Source organism: Ciona intestinalis, chromosome 5 (assembly GCF_000224145.3).
Source record: "Ciona intestinalis chromosome 5, KH, whole genome shotgun sequence".
Classification (NCBI taxonomy): Eukaryota; Metazoa; Chordata; class Ascidiacea; order Phlebobranchia; family Cionidae; genus Ciona; species Ciona intestinalis.
Genome location: NC_020170.2, coordinates 510,014 through 524,660, shown reverse-complemented (window position 1 = coordinate 524,660; position 14,647 = coordinate 510,014). Strand labels below are relative to the sequence as shown.

The window sequence follows — 14,647 nt, the reverse complement described above, 5'->3', positions numbered from 1 at the left end:
AGACACATACGCCCACAATGGTAGCAGAGACAAGCCTGAACCCATTACCTAGTGTCATCACTGATTCATGGTGCCAGAGATTTAACAGACTTGACGCACAAATAACATTGGAAAATACTTCTTCATGAAATTTATCATTTGCATTGGGCAAGAAATGAAAAGACTATTATAAAACACATTGTATGTTTAACTCACCGTTGGTATTTGATTCAATTCGGGTTAAATAACCTGGTATACGAATCCCACCATAGTAACGACTTTGTACATGTCTGTAAAAATAAAGTTTTTTGAAATTGTTTTACATATTCTTATGTGAGCAGGCAAATGTAGCCTGCATATGATCTTATATTGCATAAATGATGAATTAGTGTAACTTATTTATTCTCTGTTGTTACCTTATTTTGGTTAATAACACAGGTGTTTTATTTTATACACCTCATGCTCACAGACAAGGTATCACATATGTAAACATGTGGGTGTTTATAAGCCTCTTTAAAGAAGAACTAGTAGTTAGTGAGTTGGGGACTGCTTGTAAAAGGTTGGCAATTTAACATTGTTTATTTAAATGAAATTTTATGTTATGTTTTACTTTGCACATTCTCCTGCACTTTGAGTTCTGGTTAAATGCAGAATCACTATGATGATGATGGAAAAGAAAATGAAGGTTATCAACAGAAGTAATGCCAACGAAGTCGAATTAAAACAAGTTTCATTTTGAAGAAAACTTTCAGTTGGTAACAACTTATTTAAAGTCCTGTTTCCTAAAAGAAGAAAATTATTTTTTAATTAATATTTTGGCATAAATATAATAACAAACTTTATCTTTGTGTAGTAGGTAACTTAAGGTATAACACAGTTACAAGAAAATTACTATTGCACACCACTGAAGGTTGCTTTATACATCTGGTGCAAAACTTTGTTTTTGTTTTGTTGTTTATTTTATTCCACAACAATGTTTTTGACAATAAATTTATAATATAAAAATTGACTTATTTTTACCAGTTGTAAAAAGATAGTTTTCACACCAACACATACACAAACCTTGAGCAGATTTATTTAAGGTTGTTTCTGGTTCAACAATTCGAATAGAAGCGGAAATAAGTTGGTTGTTTGATTTCTCATCAAACGCTCGGCGATTCCGTGAACCTTGGCACTTCTATTTTTTTAGGAAATAAATTATTTTATGCTTAGATCATTTAAAACAGTGGTAATAACAGCACTTTAACTGTCAGCGAACTTGTGACGTGTGAGATCCTGAATCCACACAGTAATTGGTGCAACAAAATCAGCTATAATTGTTTAAGCAGGGGGTGCATTAAAAGCATTGCTCTAACACCTTACTACAATTAAGCATAATTGAAACATCACTTCTAGTTAAACATCACATGATTAATGTTAACTTCCAACAATGAACAATTTACCATTTTAAATGACGGCAGGGTGATGTACAAAATTAGAGATTAGAATTTGCCAATTAGGAAGTTTAATTTTTCAGGATTTACTATGAATTATTGTCTTACGAAATGGCCAACACACAAACTTATGCAAATAGTACTTATTTGAATATCCTAGTTACCAAAAACATTTTAAAAGTTTGGCCAGACCAGATAACCAGAAATAACAACATTTTAACAAAAAGAGTTTTATTTCATTTTTCCTTGGCTAAAATATTATTTAAATTTTTAAAACTAGGAATTGTACATGGTGTGTTGTGGTTGGTTAATAATAACAAGATACCTTCATACAACTTGAATCAGTTAGTTGGCAAACTTGTGCTGAGCAGAAAATATTGACACGATCAGAACTTCTATCTTTCCATCGAAAAACAATAAAACTGAACTTTAATCTTGATCGTTCAACCGTGAACAGGGTGGTCGGAATACCAGAGTTTGACAAACAACTGAAAATAATTAAATGTTAAACCTAAATACCTGCATTGCATAATGAAAAGGTGGTTCATGGAACTAATATACACAGAGTCACTTAAAGATATTCCTTTTTTGCTAATATAAGAAAACGTTAATAACTCTATAATTAGGTTAAACCAAAAAGGCTGAGATCAGGTCTACAATGTTGATGTAAAAATATTGACCGGATTAAACAAAAAAAACATAAATCCAATCTTTTTAATACAGCAGCAAGAAAATCTGTTTAGGGATACAAATTGAAAATATATTTTTATTTCCTGTAGTATATCGCATGTCTTATAAACTATGACTAAAGAAAGGCCGAGTGTCTGTTCAGATTAATAATGTAATAAATGGTGCATATAAAACAACTTATAAGCTTAAACAAACTTGTTAGTGATCAATGGAACAATTCTTGGCGAGTTAGGATCATATACTGTATCAGGTGATGCAACGCATGACTGCACATATAACTTTGTGTCACTTGGAACAACTGCATATATGAGAACATAGATGGGATATCCAACCACCATGAGTGGATCGTTAGGTAATTTATTAGCAAAGTTCACGTCTCCGTAAAATGTAAGGCCGATTAAAAATTGCCCGGAGCCGTGAAGATCAAAGTAGTTGCTGTAATGTAAAAGTTTTTGTTTAATTTAAGGCAAGAATTAAACAACACAGGATATAGTTAAGACATGGGTTATACAACTTCAATCCCCTAGATCTGTGTCCAATTTTTATTAAGTAACTGGTAAAACTTTTAAAATAGTTACGAAAGTTGCAGAAAACTCCAGCATATATTTTTTAGCTTTTTCAAAAATCAATACAAATATTCTAAAGCTGGATTTAAAAGAATTTTTATAAGTTTACTTTTTGTTTAGGACTGAGTGACAATGGTGACTGCTTGGGTTGGCTGGTTGCGCTGGTCACATGAACAACATGCATAAGCGAGATGGGTGTTAGGGTAATGAACCAAATTTGGCATAAATCTTATGTCAGGTCAAAGATCTAACCCACAGAATATTTCTACATTAGATAAAACAGAATAAACTACGTAAGGAACAACATACCTGTCTCTGTCAGTTACTTTGTAGCTTTTTGTTATATTAGTTGGGCCCATTCCAACGTGGTATTTATTTTGATAATAACAAGTTATATTTCCAATAAAACTTGCGAAGGAAACAAGTGGATTGCTTGACACAGGACCTTGGTATATTGATCCACTAACTGTTATGATGCTATCATGAACTTCAACATATAGCCCACATTGAACAAATGGGAGGTTAACTTTTAGTCTGAGAATAATTAAGAACAGCATGGAATTAATCACTTAGTAAAGTGTTTTTTATTGTTAATAGCATAAAAAAAAACAGATCATGCATAGTATNTAGAGTTTAGACACTTTACTAGAGGATACCAGGTTCAAGGTTCAATGCTGGCACAATTGTATGCACTGGATGTTTGGACCAGATAGTTAATAATAATTGGACAAACTTAGTGGTCACTAATACATTGTCCAAACATTCAGTCATTCTGTCATGCAGGACAATAAACATAAACTATCACCCACAAAGTCGCATACTTGGCGAATTGTAACAAGCATGTGGTGTAGGAAGGCTTTATATATGGTGTGCAATATGTAACCCAAGTTATAACTTTATTTATAAGAGTATAAACAAGTAATCAACATTGAAATAAATGTAACTTACTTATACACTGCATCACCATGCATGTTCAATATAGTGGATTTAGAATTACAATGATCCAGGTCTTGAAATCCATCAAAAAATATTGAACTGTTGTTGAATGCCATGGATGATTTATCTTTAACAAACTTAGCATCTATATCAACAACTATTTCCGATGATCCACATTTTATATCTGGCATCACTGGAATAAATTTAACATGGTTAGTTACTATGCTTAAACTTATGGGGTTTAGGTTACAGTAAAAACTTACGGTTTACCATGTAGAATCATTTAAAAACTAAAAAGTTTCCAGCACTTTAAAGGTTTAATAATTATTGCAATTTTAAATGACTATAACGATTGTATACGTTGGTAATCGCTTGTGGGAAGACGAAAATACAGTTGCATATAATCGTAAAAACGCTATTGTTTGCTAATATATGGCAGCTAACATTAGTGTGGTAGGAGAGCAAGATCCTTATTAAAAAATAAACAATGGCAGAATCAACTTTTATTATTGCACAAAAAACTAATTGCTGAACATAGACTGTCTAAAAAATATGATCTGGTAGCTTTTTCTTATTTTTCTCAAAAAACGCACTGTGATAGGTATACCTTCAGACTAAAAAAAAACTAAGTCAGATAATTAATAAAGTGCTGTCCTACTACTTTTTTAAGCAATGATTTAATTTAGTATAAGAAAGTACTAAGTTAAATAAAATGTAAGTGTTTCATTACTAAACCAAATCAAGTTAACCAGCTAGAAATTATAATGACCAGGACCACTCACAGTATTGACAACTTTTTCCAAAGTAATCTTCCATGCAAATACAATGATGACTTGAACCATTCACTTGACATGTTCCATTATTACTACAAGGGGATGAATCACACGGAGACAACATATCATTTACTATTTCTACATGACCTGAAAAGATAATCGAATTTTGTAAAAAAGATAATTTTCGAACATAACTCTATTAATATATGTTTGTATGTTTTATTGTTGCCAGGTGTTTTGTACATGTAATAAAGACCTTTTTGCAATCATTTGTTTTGTAATCTTAAAAGACCAAAGTTTTGTCACATAGTGATACAGCAGTATCAAGCATCGAACTCTTATCCACTTGGCTAGATGCAGGGGTACCACGACTACTGTTCACTCCATATAAGTAAACAAGATCACAGAACAAACCATTGTCACATCATTTTCACACTTCAAATTCTAATTTTACCAACAATTCTCAATGGTATATTAATAAGGTTAACGATATTTAAAGATTATGCATACAGTTTTATTTTAAATACAAAATGCCTAAAGAAAAAGCTATAAACAGATGTTCATATACTTGGTTGATCTCGATAACAGATATATAAAAATAGTATTTACAGTCATTTAATTTTATTATGCCAAAATTATACACACCACATAAAAAGTCATCAAATTTTCGTTTTAGTTTTGATTCTTGATCGACAGATAGTGAAGTATTAAGTTGTATGTTGGTTGAATATTGTGTTGAAGGTTGGTTGGTTGAACACAATCCTGTAACCAAAGTTAAACATAGTGTGAAATTGACAACAAGTTTATTATGTTTGGTTACTGATTAGTTTCACTTATTTATCTTTGTGGGGCAAGATAACTACCAGATATAACCCTGAGGTTCTATTGCACACCAGGTGACTTCAGGCATAACGTCCTCACTAACAAATAACCATAAACGATTTTTTTCTGTACAGCTGATAGTTTGGACTTTAGACACCACTGAAATGGAAAAGTTGATGCTAAGTGTCTTGTCTAAAGACACACAGGCCTAACATAATCGCAGCATCAGGTCTTAAAGTTCATATTCTTTTGTTTAGACGCAAGTGCTTTAACTATTGTATTACAGCATTAACATTTTAGGTTAATGCAGATACTCACCCAACACAAACAAAGATCCAGAGCCTGATAATTCCTTTCTCAAATTCAACAATGAACTACTTTTGTTGAATATTGAAGAGGAAGCGATAATTACAAATGTTCGATCACTTTTAGATGTCATAGATTGAATAAATCCACTCATCGTCGACAAATTGCTTGTATGTAGTGAAGTGAGGTTGTTGGTGAACTAAATGTTTTGAGTTTATCAATTATTACAGGAAGGATGATGTAAATTGAACATTTTTTCTTAAACTGTGTGACAGTAAACAGTCTCAGCTGTAAAAAAACGTTCACTTACCTACAATAGTTTATAAAACATTTAAATCTAAGTTTACGAACCCTTAGCCTACTTCAAGATGATACATCACACAAAAGCATGTTTAACCTGAATAAATTTGTTTAAGTCATCTGAACAAAATGAAGATGTTGTATTCAATGATCGGTGAATGAAACAAAGTTCTTTGTTTACAGATCTTACACGTTTAGCCATCATCACCAACACTTCACGATATCCTGTTACTTGACTTTCGGAACACAAAGAATTCAATGAAAATATCACCTGTAAAAGGAGGTAAGCTGTAATAAATTTTGTCTCACTTATTTGGCGGGTAACTCAAGATTACTTCACAGGTGCGTATTACACACCATACGTGGCGGTTTTATACACCACATGATTACTTGTGAATTACCAATTTAGTAACAATGTGGAACATTGATTTTAATTATTTTTTGCATAACTACCAGTTTAATCAACCCACTAGATTGGAGCAGAGTAAAGCTGAAATTGTGAGTTATAAAATACCTCGTTACGGTGTGATAAATGATAAAAAGTAACCCTGATATGTTTCATCAAAACTTACATATTCACTTAGTTTATAAATAATAATGCAGATTTTGTTTAAAAACAGTTGGTGATGGGAAAAAACTGATTACCTGGACTTTAACAGATGGCTGAAAAGTTCCAGATTGTTGATGGCAAACAGCAGATGAGAAACTACAACCAACACGAGTTGATTTAAATTCTCGTGGTTGAGGCAAAGTACCTGGTACCAAGCTTGGCCAATGTTGCAACTCAGTAAGATTGGCAGCTTTAGTTGGAAGATACTGTGAACATAACTTCACTGTGGTGTTATCTATATGTGGGGCATAATATGAACCATTCTCTATGGTGTGAATGCCGTCTAAGAAGCTTGAGACTGCCATAACTTGGTTGCTTGTTAAGTTTGCTACCAGATTTGATGCAACACAAACTTCTGTTTCTCGGATTTGACTTTCATCATACAGTTGTGGGTGTGTGGTGTGGAAGCATGAATCTCCGTATAAACTCCATGATTGAGGGCAGTAACCTGTGTTGTGTGTATCTAAGGCTCAGTGAACATATTTTATCAAGAGATATTAATATAAATAGATTTCTAAAACCAGATTTAATTCAAATAACAAATCACTTTAATTTAAAAACGGTCCAAAATATCTCCCAACTGTGGGTTTAAAGTGTTTTGATGAAATTCAATGCTGAATACTTGTAACTAATAGAAATGAAACTGTTTATACTTTACATGGCTATTAAACTAACCATACATTTTATGAAAAGTCGGTAAACCAACACAGAATTATGGGGTTAAGAATAAGAAATGAAAGTTTTAAATGTGAACTGTTAAATTTCAGTTTATAGATTTCAATTTTTAACTTTGAAATCACATAATAATATAACAGAAAAAACACAAGCATGGTAGTCAAAAAGCTGGTTTAAAAAATCAGAAGGATGAGAAATCATATTTAATTTTTTTTATATACACCATAACATTTGGGGTTTCAAAAACATGAACTTACGGCAAGTACAGATTGGGATAGATTGTGTTGACATTCTGATATTTTCTCCTAGCATGGTGATGTTGTGAACTTGTTTCGAATCATCTGAGGTAAAGGCAACTTGTGTGTGTTTCATACCACACATGGACATGAATGTAGATACAGAATGAATTTCTTTATCACTGAGATAACTTGACCAGATGTTAATGCTTTGAATAAAACCTGGAAAACCACAATATAGTGTAATGGGATTCATCAATTTATTGACAGAAATAATTTAATGGTTTATTTGAAGTGAACATTGGTATGACACAGTTAAACTTTGGCAGAATATTATTACCACAAATAGTATTTTTAGGTGTTTACCTTTATTTAAAATCAACTTGTATAACAAAGGTCACTTTTAAATTACCAAGCATGAGGGTTATACAACAAACCATATATTTCTAAACATCCTTGCACCTGCGAAACAGTTGGTTTCATTTTCTCCATCACAATATGCAATTATCACTAAACATTTTTGATGAAATATAAAATTTTGCAAGACGTCTCTATCAACGCGAAGTGGTAACCGAAAAGCGTCAACAAATATCTCCACAGTGTTGTCACTCATGCGAACACAAAGTTTATGCCAAGTATTTTTATCCAAACCCATGTATTTGCTGGATACTCCAATCTGAATATATTTTGTATTTAAAATAAACAAAGCACATCGATAAGCCATGAAGTACAAGAAAACAAATTATCATACAAATTATCTAACTGGTGCTGCCAGCCATAATACAAATCGAAAATTAAGGAGTGAAAAAGCCAGTACGAAAACAATTGCCATATCAGCTGTTTAAGATTTGTAGTAAATTATTAAAATTACACAGCCAAAAAAATAGATTCAAGATTTAAAATACGATATGTTTTCTAACCTCAGTATTGTTGCTGTATTGAATTTTATAAGTTCTGAAACCTGTAGAATGCAAAAACTCCTGCATTGTAATATTAGATGGAGAGAATTGGAAAGTTGGGATTGTCAACTTTGAAGATGAGAATGCAAGAAAAGATAAACAAATCGTAAACGACCGATTGCTCACATGTGCCTCGAGTGGTATGGATACTCCCGACACATTTTTTGTTGGGAAATAAACTAAAAATCTTGTGTAGTTTTGATATATAGATGATGAATCTGTGATGAAAGTTTCGTTTTAATGAGTTGTCCAAACTGTAAGCCGAAAAAAAAAAATTTAGACTATGAAATCAAAGCATTGCTACTTGTAAGTAGGCACCAGGTGTATAAAAACCTCATTATACGATTTGCATTATGGCATTTGTCCCAAAGTTCAAACCCTTTGTGTTTTTACTAGAGGTGAATAAATAAGCAATGAAATTTCAATATTTTTAGAAAATTAAGTGATCTCGAAATTTCCAGAAAACAAAAGTCAATCACCCGATGTTGTATTGTTTGCCACAGAGAACTTGAAGATAGCAACGCTGGTATTTGAACTTGACAACTTATAACCCTGATTATAAACAACATGTCTTCCATCATAGCTACTTAACAACTTGTAACTTTGTGTTGATGAATTCACAAGTTCCAGCAAGAAGTTGTGATAACTGAAAATATAAAGATACAGTCAGTGTTACTGAACATGTTTTGTAAAACATATTGTTTAAAGTATATTACGTTTCAATGTATGGGACAAATTGCACCACCACACCAACCACATTCAACCATGCATTACAAAACTTTCCATCAGGGCAGCCACGTTTTGCACGCAGTGCGTAACTTCCACCAAGGTCGACAAGCTCAACTACAACCCCACTGTTCGTTGATCTGTAACAGATATATAAGTATGTAAATTGGTCATCTTAACCGGACTAAGTTGCTATTACTCACGTATTAAAGGTAACTTTTAACACACATGGTGTATGAAATATGAACCCCAGGTTATACACTTTCGTTGCTCCACAAAGCCAAGGATAAATTTATTCAATCAAACTATCTCAGTAGCTTCGCCAACTTATGTTATTTAACAAAACATCTAAACATTCGTGTTAACAATTATTAGGTATACTTAGTATTTTGCAGATGCAGTAGTGTAACACAAGCTAGTTAAAGATATAAACCAGTCATTGCAATAATTTTCAAAATATCCGGTTTCAGTTAACTTATAGATTATCAGTTCAAAAAATTCCTACCTTCTTTTACGTTGATTGTCGGGAAATAAATCATCAATATTTCCTGTGACATCAACAATGAAGACACCACCTTGTGGGGGGGTTTGTATTTCGCACAGAGCGCCATTAAATCCATTCAAACATGAACAAGTCAAGCTAAAAATAAAGGAACATTTAAGTGCTGATTTTATTCCTCCATAAAAGCATAAAACAGCTTTCAAATATGTCTATGTATCACAAAAGGTATATAAACTTATTAGTATTCACAGTATTAACATTTTACCTGTTTAGATTCTGTATAATTGTTCCACCGTTTTGACAAACTACAGGATTTGTGGTTGGCTGTGATGTCACAGTTGTCGGTTGTGATGTCACTGTTGTTGGTTGTGATGTCACTGTTGTTGGCTGTGATGTCACAGTTGTCGGTTGCGTCACAGTTGTCGGTTGAGATGTCACTGTTGTTGGTTGAGATGTCACTGTTGTCGGTTGTGATGTCACAGTTGTCGGTTGTGTCACAGTTGTCAGTTGTGATGTCACAGTTGTTGGTTGTGATGTCACAGTTGTTGGTTGGGATGTCACAGTTGTCGGTTGTGATGTCACAGTTGTCGGTTGTGATGTCACAGTAGTTGGATTTGTTGTATATTGTACTGTAACAATTTTTTTTTAAATTAGAAAAACGACAAAAGTTAAATTTCGCACTTACCTTGTGTGTGATCAAACAGCATGGATCCTGTGTGGCCAGTTGTGAAAGTATTTGAATGAGAATACTGAGAACTTCCAAATAAGGTTGTGGAGGTGATTAAATTTAACTCAGATTTGACAACAGAGTGTTGGAATGTGTGGATATCGTGACATACAACTTTCCATGATGTTGGTAGTGTAGGTAAACCAAGAATGTTTACATCTGTATTACGCAACAATATTACACAACTGTTCAACACCATGTAACTGTATTATTATAAACCGTGTTATTCAATACAGGTGTCAGGAAATTAAGCAATAGATGAAACAAAACACTTTAAAAATTATTGCCGTTATAGATTTGTGCATAACTAATTTTAAAATCACACATGTTTGAAATTATTTGAATTCTCATGAGTATCCAGGTACTGTTTAAATATTTGTTATTCAAATTTTCTATTATTTTTTTAAATATTTATACAGTTTAACATTCATCCCCAATTTATGTAAATATTTGTAATAAAATAGGTTTGTTTACCATGTGGTGAACTAGACACCAAGTTAATAGAAGAATGTTTTGCTTTCTTAAACTGTGGAACAGTTTCTATTGTGTAAAAACTCCTTGTTGGTTGAATGATTGTCATATATGGGAAAGATGATGCTGGTGGTATTGAATGTCGCAGGAAACTACGAAGCATGTTGTGTGCGCTGTTCATCATTGAACGGGATGCAGCTTGAAATAACAAAGATAATAGTTTTTATAAAGTATACTAAAATGTGAAAATTTACTAGGTCACTTTACAGAACTCCTAGATCATCATATATCTATTAAAAAAACTTTTGATATTGTAGGATTCTCTATTACATTTCACCTGTTCAATTGTCTTATAAATAAATGCTTTAATTTATGCATACAAGAAGCTGCACTAAAGATTAAAATGCAGATCAGAACAAGGACCAAGATTTCGCTACTTATTGTTAAGTTTACCATATTAGTCCTAACAATATAAGGTTGAGAAACACTAGGGTCTATATATAACCTGGTCGTGGACTGCTTTTTCCAAACATGACAACAGAAAACAAAGTTCCATCCACACTTTTTACGATTCCAGTTGACCCAGCAGCAAGATGAACATCAATGAATGAGTAAGGTGGTATGGTGTGGTTGGTGGTGCTACAGTTATCTACATACTGTATGAAAGTTTAATAATTTACATCTCATGTTAATGTTTCAAATTTGCTGTTTAAATTAAACTTATTGTTCACAGTTTAAATTTAATGTTTAAGGTTCTTCTTATTTATACAACTACAGAAGACTTCAAAGTTATGTTAAACAGTCAAATTGGTCAACCATGCAAAAAAACACAATTCCTAATTTAAAGGTGGAAGCGGCAATTTTTAACTTACCACCCACTAATCAAATCTATTTAAAATTAAACGCTGTCAGATTTAAATTTTTAGAACTTTATGTTTTTTACAAATTTTAGTGCAATTGTTACAAGCAGGTGACTTACTGATAGTGATATCAATATAGTAGTTGGTGTGTGAGCACACACCACACGAAGTATGGATCCAGATAAATGGGAGGCTTCACTAGTGAAGGTATGATGCCATCCCCACAGTGATGTTGGGAGAAGTTGTTCAACCATGTGATCTGTGGTTAACGGAGCGGAACTGTTAAAGGGAACCTGCGGAAAGAAAAGGTGCTTAGCATGGTGCTAGGGTGCAGAGAATTTAAATGATAGTTTTGCAAATTTAGACCCAACAATCAACCCACATTTGAAAACTCCTTCATATCATGTAAACACTAGCCTCTAACGCTTTACCTTCCAACTTGATTAAGCAGACAGTTTAATTTGTTATAAAAAAAAAACACATTATAAAAAGGGTAAAACAGTTGGAGTGTCTAAAAAGTTAGAATAGTCCACATAAGACTAACCAACAATGTAAAACACTGTAATTTATAAACAACTGTAAAAATGGATTGTACGCAACAACTACCTGAGCATTTTCCATTATACTGATGATTCCAATCTTCTTATTAGAAGTCACATGAAGCCCACTTAAATCAGACATCAAACCAAGCTCACTCTCTCCCGCCACCAAGCGGACAGCACTTGATGATGTCATATTGATATTTTTTATTAGAGTCCCATTTTTTGTAAATACATCCACAGAAGTGTCTGGTGCATCACTTATAATAATCACAGAAGTATTCGGTGAAGGGTAGGCTATCAACACATACTCTGTACCCCATGCACATGTCGGTAGGACAGAGAAAGATGCAGCTTTCCTGAAAAGTTTGCACAATGTTCAAATTTAATCACATTTCCTTATAGATATTCATTACAAATTATCAACAAAGCCAATAAAAAAACGCCTAATCTTATTTTTTTTTACTTAAAACAGGTGACTTATAGAGACATAGAGGTTGGATCATAAGAAGAAGTTAAAGCTGACAAACTATCGTAGGTGTCCTGTGAACTATGCCTAAGATTTTTGCTATAAACAAACGGTATGGATTCGCTCAATTCGGGTCAAGGGTTTTTACGGTGTATCCTATAGGGTTAAACTAAACAGTAACCAGATTGCAAAACTTCATTAAGTTGGTTTTAAATGTTTAGTTTAATAAATAAAACAAACACAAGTATATAAACCTCACCCATTATCCTCCACAAAAGCCACCACACGAACTGGACTTTCGGTTGTTACCCGAATACCACTTTGATCTAAAATTGTTTCATTTCTTTTTAACTTTAATACATTAGACAAGTCGTGTGTCCATGAAAACTGACTAATACTGCTTGTGTTGAGTGCTGCATTGTTCAGTGTGGAGTAATGAACCTGTCATATTAGTTTGCTTGTGAGTACTTAACTTTGGTTAATGGCATTTATTTACCAAGGAAACATTGAGAATAGTATTTACCATATGATTTAACCCTTGAACATACTGTTCGACGCTGTGACACAGTTGGTTAGCACGTATGCATTTAACCCAGAGGTAATGGGTTCAAGGTCGGCACTGCAACCATTGTGGGCGTATATGTCCTTGGGTAAGACACTTAACAACAATTGCTCCAACTTGGTGGTCACAAAAGGGCTTTCTAGATTGTCAGCAATACATACAAACAAAAAATCTCAAACATAGTTACCCACAAAGTTGCAAGCAAGCAATTGTACTATACCCATATTACAACTCTACCTTCTTAAAAAGTAATTAAAAATATATTTTCATAAATTACAACTGAAGCACCTGCGATCCTGTTGTGTTCGATGTTGCAAAGTGAAGAGTAACGTCTGATGTTCCAATAGCAGGGATAATAAATTGGCTTGCATATGAAGAGCATTCATCTAATCAGGGAAAAATGTTGTGTTACGTCTTAATATGGTTGTGATTAAGCGAAAGCAGTTTTTCTAGCAGACAAAGGATATAAAGTAGTTCAAGTATGGCTGTAATACAGCGTTTAAACCATTATCTTTGTACGTGATGTTTACTAATATGCAAGGTAGCTAATATTTCCAAGTAGGCTACTTACGATTTGTTTTGTTGTTGTTCCAGTAACTTTCAACGCCGGATAAATCACCTAAGTCAAACATGATATGTGAAAAAGAGAACTATTTTACATTTAAACCATTAAGGAGAATACGTAGCACACCCAATAAAAAAAAACAATTTAAAATGCCTCCAATTTAAATAATTTACAGTATTAAATCGTGTAGAAGTAAGCAACACGGAGTAACAAATATAATAAGGGTGGCTTATAAAATGCATTGAACAAACGTACTTGAATCATGAAGTAGTTTCTGGAACAACAAGTCCTGTGGCTTGAAAACACATTCGTAACTTAAATCGAATCTATAATAGTTTCCACTGACATAAGCAATGCTTTCAACGATCGTGTATACAAGAGATTCTCCCTTCCACTGTAACGCTTATAAATTTACGTTGATTTTGGGTTCGAGATGTAAACTATAGGCTACGCACACATCATTCACGTGTTTTTAAGTTATTACGTTGGTAGTTTCATAACTCAAAACACATAGGGTTTACTACATGAAGGTTTTAATTCCTATGTATTATTGGTGTTAACTTGTTTTATATATGTTACTTTAACAACAATACGGACTGACCCATAAACATTGTAGGGTGGGGTTATAGATAGGATACCTTTCAACCACTTTTAACAATCGGTAAATAACTTTAATATATTTCATTAAAGTTTTTTTTAATAGCATCACCCCACAAACGGCATATATAGTAGGGTGGGGCAAGATGGGACACCTTTGGTACACAGTAAACAAATATCCTGATCGTGTTTTAAACAATTAACAACGGTTTATTAAAGTCGTGAGAGTACGGTTTTATAATTCTTTGAACTTAATTTGTTTGCTACCAATAAATGGAGCGAGAAAATAGAATAAAAATGTGTCCCATCTTCCCCACTCTACTATATATTGATTTTTGAAATAT

General features: G+C 33.0%; 1 protein-coding gene across 1 annotated transcript in view; it reads right to left on the bottom strand.

The window, feature by feature from the left end:
* Positions 1-166: 166 nt before the first annotated feature.
* LOC100186021 overlaps positions 167-14,647 on the bottom strand; it is a 15,763-nt gene continuing 1,282 nt past the window's right edge. The window contains exons 3-30 of the mRNA XM_018812058.2: positions 13,962-14,100; positions 13,713-13,760; positions 13,430-13,527; positions 12,839-13,020; positions 12,178-12,469; positions 11,691-11,864; positions 11,217-11,367; positions 10,715-10,909; positions 10,199-10,399; positions 9,779-10,142; positions 9,517-9,651; positions 9,002-9,151; positions 8,765-8,931; positions 8,247-8,503; positions 7,789-8,002; positions 7,348-7,548; positions 6,451-6,863; positions 5,903-6,076; positions 5,518-5,704; positions 5,023-5,139; positions 4,387-4,524; positions 3,617-3,797; positions 2,978-3,202; positions 2,298-2,537; positions 1,738-1,900; positions 1,042-1,156; positions 590-761; positions 167-269 (exon numbers count right to left, since the gene is read on the bottom strand). Of these exons, the coding sequence (XP_018667603.1) occupies positions 167-269; positions 590-761; positions 1,042-1,156; positions 1,738-1,900; positions 2,298-2,537; positions 2,978-3,202; positions 3,617-3,797; positions 4,387-4,524; positions 5,023-5,139; positions 5,518-5,704; positions 5,903-6,076; positions 6,451-6,863; positions 7,348-7,548; positions 7,789-8,002; positions 8,247-8,503; positions 8,765-8,931; positions 9,002-9,151; positions 9,517-9,651; positions 9,779-10,142; positions 10,199-10,399; positions 10,715-10,909; positions 11,217-11,367; positions 11,691-11,864; positions 12,178-12,469; positions 12,839-13,020; positions 13,430-13,527; positions 13,713-13,760; positions 13,962-14,100 (5,196 nt within the window). The remainder of the gene's footprint in view (positions 270-589; positions 762-1,041; positions 1,157-1,737; positions 1,901-2,297; positions 2,538-2,977; positions 3,203-3,616; positions 3,798-4,386; positions 4,525-5,022; positions 5,140-5,517; positions 5,705-5,902; positions 6,077-6,450; positions 6,864-7,347; positions 7,549-7,788; positions 8,003-8,246; positions 8,504-8,764; positions 8,932-9,001; positions 9,152-9,516; positions 9,652-9,778; positions 10,143-10,198; positions 10,400-10,714; positions 10,910-11,216; positions 11,368-11,690; positions 11,865-12,177; positions 12,470-12,838; positions 13,021-13,429; positions 13,528-13,712; positions 13,761-13,961; positions 14,101-14,647) is intronic.